Source organism: Ceratosolen solmsi, unplaced genomic scaffold (genome assembly GCF_000503995.2).
Source record: "Ceratosolen solmsi marchali unplaced genomic scaffold, CerSol_1.0 scaffold5, whole genome shotgun sequence".
Lineage (NCBI taxonomy): Eukaryota > Metazoa > Arthropoda > Insecta > Hymenoptera > Agaonidae > Ceratosolen > Ceratosolen solmsi.
Window position 1 is genome coordinate 440,489 of NW_011948454.1, and position 13,314 is coordinate 453,802.

The following is a 13,314-nucleotide window of genomic DNA, read 5'->3' on the forward strand; positions in this document are numbered from 1 at the left end:
TTATATCATAATCATATATTTTATAATCTTATGGTTAAAATCTTGTGATTAAAATATTTAATTATTTAAGACAGAAAATAATAGAACTTATTTTATAAATTAATTAATATTATTAAAAAGTTTTATTATAAATATGTTACTATTACCAATTAATTTAAAGGTTAAAAATATTTTAAATTGGATTTAAAATAGGCAATTTTTTATAATGTAACAGTTAAATTAATTGATTTGGAAGTTTTACATAATTTTTTTATAATATAATAGTATAAAACTTTATGGTATACTGAACGATGACTGCAGAATCGCGATATGTGAGTCATGTAATTCGTGTAGATTAAGAAACGAAACGATTTTTACCCTTATGTTATTTAGCAGCGTACATTACATAGTTGGGTGCAACACTACTATAGGCTTAATAGTGTTCTATATGTGTATTGCCACGATGGCTGAAGATTTTGGCATTGACAACAAATCTGAAATGGAAACAATAATTCAAAGCAATGTTCCAAAGGTTTGTACTGAAAAAGTTTTTTTCTTTTAACATTCAAATAACAATGTTTGAAGTAAAATAAATTATTTTAATGGTAATGCAAAGACAATATTATAATGCAATAAGAACAATATATTATGCATAGCAATCACTGATAAAAATAAATTAAAAAAAATATTTTGACAGATTGATGGTGTTGGGACTGCTGCGTTGTCAAATACCTTGGTAAAAACAATGTATTATTGTAACCTTTTTAATTTTTTAAATTTGTAATTTAGTTACTAGTTTAGAAATTGTTTAAATTGTACTTCTGATGAAAAGTTAAAAATTATTTTATTTAAATTATTAAGATGTATTTTTTTTTTGTTTTAATTTATTTAATTTTCTGTAATAAATAAATAAAATAAATTTATATATATATTATTTTTATTGAATATAATAATTTAAATACAATAATATAACATTAAATAATATAAATACAAATATGAAATATTAATAAATATAAAATTAAAACTAGTATTATTAATTAATATCAAATCTAGTTTGTGATATATAATAAAAATAATTTTGCTTAAAATATTAACTTGAACAGAAGACTGATTTAAAGTGCTATACTTCTAAATTCATGACAAAAATTTTTAAATAGGATTTATCACAGAATGAAATTAATTTATTAAGATTAAAAACATCTCAGACAATATCAAAACTTGAAGAATCTATTTCAAAAGGAACAAAGTCAGAAGGTAGTACATGGAACAATTCTTCAGGTTTTTTATCACATTCTAAAACAACCGAAGAAATATTTACGTTAATACAGGTGGGACAACATATATAGTATCTAATTTGTTCATTAATTTTATTATTAAATTTAACAAATTAATAAGAAATAAAAAATGAAAAAATTAATTTATAAGTCATATTTTTATTTGAACCTTATGAATGTGTTCACAATAAAATTATAATTTATTTGTATAAAATTTTGGATAATTTATCTCAGAACTTAATTGAATAGTATTACAAATATTCTAATATTTTTCAATTTCTTTAAGATTTTACTAAAAATATTATACTTATATTTTAATATTACTTACATATATAGATACGAAAAACTGAAATGAGATTTTAAAATATTGAAAAGTATTCAGAAAATAAAATACAAATTCTTATTAATAAATTTTATTAATATTCATGTATTATAAAAGATTATTTTTATATACAGGATCTTATTGTATATGAAGATGCTCCTCAAATAATCGAAGATGGAAAAACTGAACCGAATCATACAATAAACTTACCATCCACTACAGATGTAGCCAAATTAGCTTTAATATCTCATTCAGTATCAGCTTATGCAATGTCATTACCTAGACCACATGCCCAAAGGTTAGCTGGTCGCTTAGCTGCTGACACTACAAGATGGCTCAGTCATATTTTTAGGTTTGTTGATTGTGCTTCATCTTTTCATGAAGATCCATTGGAAGGATTTGTAAGGGTTACTCGATTAGCAATACATAAAAAATATCCTAAATATATAGATGAAGGCTTTACAGCATTAGCTACTTCACCTCCATTAATTTATAGTTCAGTTACTGCCCCACTTGGATTAGTTCAGCATTTATGCAAACAAGTAAGTTAATAAGGATTTAAAAGTAAATATTAATTAAGATTTATTTAAAATTTTATTGTACATTCATATAAAATATATTAAAATTTAATTATTAAGTTTTTAAAATTTATTTGGATATTATTATGATAAATATTAATATTTTTATAAATAATGTGAATCAAATAAAAGTATTTATGTAATAACAAATAAAATTATTAATTTCTCATAAGATTAATTTTTCAAAAATGTTTGCTTTTTATTATATAGAATTCAAATAATATTTTATAATTAAATATCCTTAAAAATCAAAATATTTTTATTTAAATTTAAATCAATCCAAAGTAATGTTATTTTATAAATTTTTATGATAAATTTTAAATATACTTATTAAGTAAAAAAGAATTATTTATAACATCAGAATTTCAGGAATAAAATGTGACTCAAAATATATAATAAAAGGTTTAATCAATTTTTAAATTACTTTTTCAAAGTAATAAATTGATTATTGTTTGTTGTTAATTCATAAACTTGTTACAGATGTACCAATATTATGAATAATAAAAAATTTTATTAATAAAATGTTATAAATAAAATCTAATATTAAACGAATTATAATATTATTTTATTTTTTTCAGCTTTCACTACCATTACACTGCATAAGGCCCATTCCACATAATACAATATTTGGATCCCAGCATAGTATGGATATCTCGGTACTGGAACGGCGCTTAACTGAAGATTCTCAATCAAATACTGTAACACCACTATTATTGTTAGCAGAAGCAGGGTCTGTACTTACAGGGCATTGTGATAACATAAGTAGGTTACGTGACATATGTGATAAATATGATGTTTGGTTACATCTTCGAGGTGACTCTTTAGCAGCATTAGTCTTAAATAATTCAACAAAAGATATGGTAAAATTAAAAATAATATTCGTTTTCATGTTATATATTTTTAAAATTCTTATATATTTTTATGCTGTATATAAACGTTATATATTTTTTTAATTCTGATTTTTAAAACTAATTAATTTATTTTTATTTTAAGTCTTCAAAAATTGCAGATAGTATTACATTACCACTTGGCATTTGGTTAGGAATACCTTCATTACCAGTAGTTGTATCCTTTAACACATTTATAATTAAATTTTTTAACTTTTCAAAATTACAATATATTCATTAAATATAAAAATTTTATTCTATAAAATTTTTTTATAACACTAATTGTACACTTATTGTGTATATTTAAATTTTAATTGTAATTTGTCTGTAAACAACTTAGGAAAACTAATGTATTTAATTAAAATCAAAGCTTCATTTAAGAGTACAATATGTATTGATTAATTTTTTTATATATTGTTATTTAATCAAGAAATGTTATGCACAAGTTTGTTTAAAAATTGTTGGAATTGGTATTTGTACGCCTTAACTTGATAATTTTTTGCTATAACTAGACTTTGTATAGATTAACAGATACAAGAAGTGCACATCCAATTTCTAGAGACACAACATTGTCATTAATATCTGGTTTAATGATAGACTCTCTATCAAGACGGTTACCAACCTTACCTCTCTGGATGGTGTTACAAGTTTTAAGTCGTGATGGCATTGTCAATCGTTTTAAACATTGTTTCTTAGTTGTAGAGGAACTGTACAATAAAATTAAGAAATTTAATTGCATTAGACTACTAGTAAGTAGTAGAGTACTAAGTTGTGATGAATATATTGTAGTATTTGTAATATATTCTTTCTGTATGAAGTAATTTAGCTAATTAAAATTCTAATTACTTTGATAAATTATTAAAATAATTAAGCTATTTAAATTATAAAAATTTTTCAAGAACAAGCATGAAAAGGAAAAAATTAGAATTATGTATGTAAAAAATATATTATTTTAATAATAAACTGAATATTCAAAAAATTTAAAAGTAAAATTTCGTATAAATTACACCAACAACTATTTTGAAAATGTATACAAAATTTATAATTACAATCTATTCACGTATCAGTTCAAATATATTACAAAATTTGATTATAGTTTATATTTTTATTAAATATTTTTAATAAGTGGTATAAAATCTAAATGATTTAGAGTCAAAAACCTGGAGGTGAATCTGGTGTTTATACGATAAAGGAGTTGTTAATAAATCCGTTAAATGGACCACAATTGCTTGAAGTTGTGGCAACTGCTCTTGTATTTCAATTTGTACCACCCGACATAGATCTTCAAGAACTGCAGCGAGTACCACCTTATTATGATAAATTAAATTCCTGGCTGGGTCAGATTTTACAGCGTGACATTGAAAATGTAGGTATCGAACTGTGTGAAATAGAACAGTATGGAATTGCTATTAGAATTTGTCCACTTGAGAGTGTTGAGAATCCACCAAACAGTGATGATATTGATAACGTTGTTGCCTGCTTAGAACAGCAAATCGTAAGTTTTTTCTATTAATGAAGTTTACAAATTTTATTAATAAATTTAATGTGTTAATTCTTAAATTAGTCTTCAAAATTATATAGATTGTGTAGAAGGTAGTTAGAACAAATAAACTGTATTTAAGAAAGAGTTACAATCTCACTTTTCTTTATTTATCTTTATTGAAATAACTAAAACAGCAATAACCAGTAAACATATGTACGTGTATTTAATGAAATGTTTGATGAGAATATGTTTACTTCCATATATGGATATATGATTTTCAACCATTCATCCACCACTAGCTTTCAAAATGTTATATTTGATGGAAAAAGTGTATGTTGAGTTAGAATAATGAACAAAACCTAAATGAATTCTTCTTACTATAACGAATTATGCAAATTTAAATATTTTGTATGTTTTATAAAAGATTTCCTACAAGTATTTTTGAAATTGTCTAATTTTTGTGTGGGTGAAACATAAATATACCCCTACACAAACAGTATTCAATTAATATTTAAATATTGATAGTATATTATTAAAAAAAAATAATAGCATTTTTAATCTTTCAAAGTTCAACAAGCTCAAATTAAAAAAAATTTTCATTTACATTTTTAAAAATTAATAATATTAATAATAGATTATCTTTTTAAATGTATTCAACTTTATTCAAATTATTGATTTTTTTATTTAGGATATTCTACTAGCAACTGTGCATCACAAAGAAACCTTTACACAATTAGTAATGGAAAATGATTCATTGCATTTAGTTGAAATGCCAGGTTGGGCTGGTTTAGGAGGTGTTAGATATGCGCCTTCTACTTGGGTTCATGTGTTAACTGATCAAGCAAAGGAAGAGCTGAATAATTTAAACACCCATTTAGTGGAAACACTACGAAGTACTGATGCTGCCTTTTCACTTGGTGAAGGTACTGATGGCTTAGTTTGTGTTCGATTTGGAATGGTTACTCATGATACAGGTATATTTTATGAATTGGTTTATGAAAAGATGTATTATCATCTATATTGAATTTCTTATTCAAATTTTGAAATATAAATTGAAATTATAAAAAAATCACTTTGATTTTCAATATAAAATATAATTTATATTGTTTATGTATTTGAATATAAATTTAAAATATTTATATTTAGAATAATTATTTCAAGTTTTTTTTTGTTATTTTTAGAATAACAATATATTTCTGATTGGTATATTAAGTCATATATAAGTCTCATTCATATTTAATTAAGAAATTATAAATAATTAAAATTAAAAATAACAATATTGTAGATGTAGCAGAATTATTAACACTTGTCCTTCAAGTTGGTCAGGAGGTAGAAGCAAATTCAAAATTAATGGACACAATGTCAGAGGTGGTAAAACGTGGTATAGAAGCAGCACAAACTGACTTGGAGCGTGAAAATGCCGAAAAATTATGGCAAGATGGAATTTTACGCCATGTTCCTGTAGTTGGAACTTTTGTCAATTGGTGGAGTCCACCATCAAAAGAGAGTGGTGTTCGAGGTCGTAGCCTAAATTTGCAAGCAGGTTAATCAATTATTAATATTATAAGATTATTGATACATTAATTATGAACGAACAAATAATTATTCCCATATTATAAAATGATTACTTAAGTAAAATTTAAATTGTGTCATAAATTTTTGTTTGTTTATTATTTATTTAGCAAACTCTACTGTTTTACTTTATAGAAACAGTAGCATGTTTATATGTTATGTAATGTATCTAAATATAACTAAAATGTCCACCAATAATTTGTAATAAATAGAATTAAATTAACTAGTCATTTTATTATGTGTTGTTCTCTTTATATTCTTTTGTAAAAACAGTATAATATAAGATAATGAATATTAATTTATTTTAGATATCAAATTGAATACATTAATATTATAATTTTGAAATTAAAAATATACCAATATAATTACAATAAATTGTACTTTTAAAAAGAATAATTGATGATAAATTGTTCTACAACAGATAATAATTCATTATAATGAAAAATGTACTTATAAAAATAAAACAAATAATAAATTATTTTTTACATTAGGCATTGTTGAGAGTACAGAGAATATTTACAAGTATCACATGCAATTACAACCAAATTCAAAATCAGTTAATGGATCTGGAGCACGAACTCCACCTAAACCACAAGTTCAAATGCCAGTAGGACCTGATAGCCAAAGTCATAGTCGATCATCTAGCCATTCCAGTTTACAATGTGGTAAAAATTTACAAACCACAACTGACATGATTCAGTCACTTGTAAATGAAAAATCAAGCGAAACTTCTTAGTAAAACCTTTTATATTAAAGATAAAAATGTACTTGTTAAATTATTTATAAATACAATAATTTGTTGAGCTTAAGCTTGATATGAAAAAAATTCATGATAAACAGTGTTGTCTTAATTATTTAAATTTCAGATTTACTGTTTTTTATTTTATTCTAAAAATAATAGATTAATGTTTATTTTTATACAAACTATAAATCAAAAATATCTTTTTGAACTAAAAATTTAATAAATTATGATAAGTTATAAAGAATACATGATAATACAAATTTTATTAATTATTCTACATGTTAATTTTTTACATACTATTACTTTAAGTCTGTTAAATAATAAAATTAAGTACTAAACTTATAAAAATATTTTATATAAAAAATTTTCTAAAACTATGTAGATTAAACAATTGAATTTTAATTATGAAAGGCTATTTAATGCAAATTCAGATTATTTAAAATTATTTTAGAAATATATAGTAAAAATATAATATAAAAACAAATATTTTATACACACAGTAAATATGCTTAGATTACATTTAATTAGTTTAATTTTAAGTGAATAAAAAATAGAAATATAAATCAATCTTTTTCAAATTGTTAATATCTATGTCAATAGAATATAAAATATTTTTAAATATTTAAACACAATGTTGCATATATACATATATTATACATGACTATTTGAATAATAATAAAATTAAAAATTTAAATATTTAAATTTTATAGGATATTAAAATAACTATTTTTTTTTTTTAATAAAAATGTTTTAACAATTTATTTTAGTGAAATGAAAACTTATACAAGTAATATAATTATTTGATAAAAGATTGAGTTTATATAAAATATATAAAAAAACTTTTATATTACTTATTCATTATTAATAAAATTATAAACTTTTTAATTTATTATTCATTTATTGTAGTGTCAGATTGAGCACGAAATAATATAAGTATTTTTTATAACTTAAATAGAAATACCATTTATGTTATATTATACATATATGCATTCAAATGTAATGTTACAATGTGCATGTATTGTTTGACCTTTTGGGTTAAAAACATTAGTTTATCAGTATCATAAATGAAAAACTAAATAGTTCACTTTAGAAAAAGTTTGATTATGTAGTGACGTTTACAATTTGTCTTGTCTCTTACAAATAAATTGGTAATGCAATAAATACAATAAAAGTAGATTATATCATATATTATTTAATGTACAAGATTTACAAAATTTTCAATAATATGCTACATTATTACGTTAATAGATTGAATTTCATATAAGGTTTTAACATTTTTTTATATATAAATTTTTGAAAATTTAATTTTGAGTTTTACATTTTAAAATAAATTTAGAAATTCTACAACTAAATGTTATTCTTTAATTCATTACATGATTTTAAATCAACATTTGCTTTAGTTGTAAATATGTTGACTAAAAAAAAAATGGTTAAACTAATAATAAACTAACTATTTAGAACAGTCCAGTCAATCTGATAGTATCAACAAAATATATTCATTATTCCTATTGTTTAATATTGTAAAATGGTTTTTTTATCATAGCTAATAAAGATAACAAGCAGTTTTAGTATTTTGAATAATAAAAACATTCCTTCTTACATTTGCTTCAGAATTTTACCAACTTATCCCAAATTCTTGTTTACAATGATTTAGATGTAGGTGTTAAATTTTTCACCTTTTATAGGTAGGATAATTTTTTCAGTAAATACGTAACATACACACACACACACATATATATATATATATATATATTTTTACATGCAGTTTATTTATTTGTAATAGTTATTTTTATTATTTCATATACATAAGTCGATAAACATTTAAAGTTTTACTGCAATAAGCAATATTAATATCAGCATATTGAAATTGCTGTTAGTGACAACGGCTATTGTTTTTATTCACTTTTGTAGTCAAATTGTTCTTCGAGAGATCTAGAGAATTCTTAATATCATTTAAAAATACGGAACGGTATAAAATAATTATAAGTGTAGTAAATGATTATATTTTCAGTATAAAAATTTATGGGAATACTGAAATATGACTAATTTAATTGCATTCCAATAGAGGTTTTTCTTACACGAAAAGAATTATAATATTTTTATGGCATACATAAATATACATAGTATGTTATTATTTATTATAGTTATATAATTATAACAAAATAGAATTCGTGAAAAGAAAAGCAACAATGCAATATTGAAACTATATTCGCAATTGGCTATTTAAAGGACAATTGAAATTATAGATTTAAAATATATATAATTAAAAAAACTTATATTAACAATTCAGAAACAATCATATCATAGGTAATAACATTTATCATAAATTACTAATAAAAAGTAAATCATAAAAAGTAAATTATATTTTCACATTTACATATAGTAAGTATATATTATCTATTTATTATTCAATATATTATATATTATTTATAAATATATATTATATATATCATATATATATATATATATATATAAGTACATATTATCTGAAGAAAGAAAAAGATCAAAGATGCAGATACTAATCAAAAGACAACTCAGAACTCAATGTATGTGGTAGACAAAAATTATAACTTTGGAAGCAATTTTGCTTGGTGAATTTAATTCTAATTCAAAAATATAATAGTCTATTTGATAACCAGTATATAATTTGCATATAGATACTAAAATTATTGATTGTATTTGACTCACTATATAAGTTATATGGGAAATTCATAATGTTGAAATTAAAGTTCTGAAAGGTTAAAATTTACGAAAGGATAAAATAATCATTTATTGTTACTATTGGTGACGTAATCTAAAAAGGAACGAATGCATGTACAAACGCAATCATGCACGGGAGGGGGCAAGATAAAAGCAGTTTTGTGTTGAGGAACGCAAGTGCGTTAAAATATAGAAACAATCTTTCTCCCTCGTTTTCAATGACGTACGAGGTCAGAGATTACCATGGAGGCGTTCAAGAATCAGGAGATCGTGCACGAAGGATGGCTGATCAAATCACCACCTACAAAACTTTGGAGAGCGGTTAGGAAGTTTTGTTTTTCAATTTTACATTTATATTTCGAATATATCAAATTTCATAAAATTTATGACATGTAAATTTACTGCCAATAAAATGAGTCTTAATATTAATCTTACATTTAGAACATTTTTATACATTAGATTGTTCACGCCATAAAAATATTTATGGATTTAATTAATTTTATAAATAAATTTGTCCAATAATACTAGGAAATATTTAGTTTAAGTCTTTAATATGTTTTTTTTTGTGGAATTTATCTTTATTTTTTGACAGTATTTATTAAATGATTATAAAAAATATTTATTAAAAAATTGAATGTACACAATATATTAATTTTTATTCAAATTTAGTTGTAATTTTTCAAAATAATATATTAGAAATAATATCTCATATTTTTGTTTTGCCTAGTCATTTTATACTTAGATTAACTTTAGCAATTTCAATACGATTAATATTTACGATATTTTTATAAAATAAAAATATAAATCACATTTTCATATATAGTTCCTAAAAGCGTTCTTTATAATAATGTAAAGCAATGGAAATTTATTACAAATTTTATTTTTAGCAATTATTATTTAGTGTTATATGTTAATGTCGTCGGAGGTCATTTTTTGATAAGATTATAAGATTTAATTTTATGTATTAAAAGATCTTTATAAATTTTTTGCAAGTTTATTTTTTTTAAAATTATTGTATAACCAATTATTTATTAGATTTTGACATGCTTATGTATTTTTATATTGTTAATTTTAGATAGTTCAGAAACTTTATAATGATAAAATTCAATAAAAAAAATAAGTCAACCTTTTCATTTAGTTGAATTGGTTCTTGACCATTATTAATATCTTTAAATTTATTTTTTCCAATATTGGAGGTTATTATATTATTTAAATTTAAAATAATTAATTTTTTATCACAATATTTTTTAGTGTTAACGTATTTCTGTGATTTGATGATGTATTATATGAAAAATGAATTCAATTGAATTTCATACAAAAAAGTTCAAGAAGGATTTAAATTAGACATAATATTTATTATTTCTGATGCGTTTTTTAATAGAATTTTTTGTGCTTATTTATATGCTTATTTATATCCTGATTGAATTAGGACGTAAATTTTTTAATGGAGTAATAAATAAATTACCATTAACTAGATTTAATACGTTATTATTGTTAGTTTTAGGAATCTCAGGTATTTAAAGATATTAGTCTTTAATTTTAAAAAAATTTAACGAGTTAAAGTGAAATTTTATTATTAACTTATTTATTCTGATTATTATTTAGGTAAATAAAATTATATGAATATTATATAAGTAGAATTACAATTGTAGATAATATGAAACCTATAGCTAAAGTGAGTGTTGTATTTTAATTGATGTTATTTATTGTTAAATCTAATTACATTTGATTGATATAAAATTACTTATAAGGGAGTAATGAGTAATAATAACTTTATGATATTGACAATTTGTATATTTAATTTTATTATATATATATTTCTTAGTATATATTTAATAAATGTATTACTTAATTTTAATAAGTATATTTTAAATAATATATTTATGGATCAAGTATATTTGTTCTTATATTTTCATTATTTTTATTTCATTAGAATTATTTATATTTTTATCAAATTGAATTTTTAGATAAATATAGAATTAAATTTAGTAAGTTTTATTTATGTAATTAATTATTATTTAAATATGAACAAATTAAATTTAATAAACTATTTTTATAATTGTAATAGAATTGTAAAAATTCCTTATTCTAATTTGAAGTTAATTTTTTTAATATCAATAAAGTTTGGAATTCTTTCTTGTTATATATACTTTATGATTATAAAGTTAAATAAGAAATGTTTTTTAATAACTTTTCCAAAAATCATTCCCTTATTAAGAAATAATATTTTTTATATAAATTTAATGAAATATAATTATTTACTTTTATTATTTTATTAAATATTTTTTGAAGATCAATTAGTAATTTAATAAATGATTTATTAAAAGAAAATTAGTGATTCATATTGTCCGGGATCAGACTAAAAAACCTCCTTTAGATGTTGAGTGGAGGTGGCATGTGAAGGGAAAGTGCAATTATTCAAAACTACTTTTAATGTTTATCGTTGTTTCTTTTATTAAAAATATAATAATACTAATAAATAATTAATTGTGAAGTATATAAATGATATAATCGATTAAATATAAAGTTTCCTTTTATTGTTACGTATTATGAATGTATTTCTTCCTTTGTTATATAATTAGTAAATGCTATCTTAACATACATTAAATTGTTGACAATAGTGGTATGGTTGATGCCGCGCCTTTATTACGTCGGTCTTATCTATGAGGTATGGTTGATGCCGAGCCTTTATGCCGGTCTTATCTGTGAGTAGTATGGTTGTTGCCGCGCCTTTATTACGTCGGTCTTATCTATGAGGTATGGTTGATGCCGAGCCTTTATGCCGGTCTTATCTGTGAGTAGTATGGTTGTTGCCGCGCCTTTATTACGTCGGTCTTATCTTATGTATGAGTTGCTTCAATATATTTTATGTTTCACTATTGTTTTATGGTCACTAATACGTTATTAATAATTTAGAAGAAATGTCACTATTTCTTTTGTAGATTATTACTTAATTGATTATTAATAATATATATTGTTAAACTATAGTTTCTGTAGATGTGGTCGAAAATATATAGTGCGTTTTATAATGATTTTGTAATGGTTAATAGATTGAGGCAAACTGAGCTGCTGCGCGTGAAGCGCAGCCTTTAAATATTATCGCACTATTTCTCAAAAGCTGATGTTTGTTACGATGACGCTATTGGTCGTGACGTCAACAGGGCATAGCCTGGAACGTTCGTTGCTAGTATTTTGTTTGAATAACAGAATTACGCATTCAGACCTCTCCAACTTTCGACTTTTAAATTTTTAATCCGTAACATATTATTCAATTGACATTATTGATGAATATTATTCAATTTATATTAATATTAGATTAAATACATGTTTAATTTTTCATAAGTTAAAATTAAATTATTTAAATGATTTTTATATATTCCAAATTGTTACGGATTGCAGCATTTTACGCGGTAAACCAAGTGGGAGAGGTAAAGACACCTGCTTAGGTTAAAAATTGCGCGCCAAGTCGTAAACACGATTCTCCGAAATCGGGAAATTTCAATACTCGAATAGTCAAATTTACATTACAATTCCAACTAACAAGGGCCGACGAACTCTCCAAGGCTAGATTCTAGTGACGTCACTTCAACTATCAGCATGATAAGAGCAATCGAGACTTCACTGGAATCGCAAGACTGTACTATAATATTTAATGAGACGCGCTTGACGCTCTCGTCCTCTTACTAGTTCAATCAAGCAGTCATCAAGATCGGATCGCCGTCCTACAAGTCAACACCACTTACACAGAGATCACCTCCAATACACACAGATTGTCTC

The 13,314-nt window shown here is 22.8% G+C and overlaps 2 protein-coding genes and 1 long non-coding RNA gene across 6 annotated transcripts in view; 2 read left to right on the forward strand and 1 right to left on the reverse strand.

Annotated features, from left to right (window-relative positions):
* The first annotated feature begins 303 nt into the window (after positions 1-303).
* On the forward strand, positions 304-6,845 carry LOC105366725 (pyridoxal-dependent decarboxylase domain-containing protein 1). 2 transcript variants are annotated; one of them, XM_011505257.1, is made up of 11 exons: positions 304-511; positions 677-715; positions 1,137-1,307; positions 1,710-2,117; positions 2,732-3,013; positions 3,147-3,218; positions 3,553-3,789; positions 4,191-4,535; positions 5,212-5,497; positions 5,809-6,066; positions 6,587-6,845. In XM_011505257.1, the coding sequence occupies exons 1-11, from the start codon at positions 362-364 to the stop codon at positions 6,829-6,831; spliced, it is 2,493 nt and encodes an 830-aa protein (XP_011503559.1). In that variant the 5' UTR covers positions 304-361; the 3' UTR covers positions 6,832-6,845. The 2 variants fall into 2 exon arrangements, with proteins under 2 accessions (XP_011503559.1, XP_011503560.1); XM_011505258.1 differs by having other exon boundaries at positions 1,185-1,307.
* Positions 3,083-4,279, reverse strand: LOC105366724 (uncharacterized). The gene is made up of 3 exons (XR_913019.1): positions 4,201-4,279; positions 3,668-3,747; positions 3,083-3,223 (listed from the first exon to the last, which is right to left on the reverse strand). It is a non-coding gene; the product is annotated as an uncharacterized LOC105366724 (long non-coding RNA).
* A 2,882-nt stretch (positions 6,846-9,727) lies between the features above and the next one.
* dos (daughter of sevenless) overlaps positions 9,728-13,314 on the forward strand; it is a 12,942-nt gene continuing 9,355 nt past the window's right edge. For all 3 annotated transcript variants that reach the window (XM_011505254.1, XM_011505255.1, XM_011505256.1), the window contains exon 1: positions 9,728-9,858. In XM_011505254.1, the coding sequence (XP_011503556.1) occupies positions 9,781-9,858 (78 nt within the window). In that variant the 5' untranslated portion in view covers positions 9,728-9,780. The remainder of the gene's footprint in view (positions 9,859-13,314) is intronic.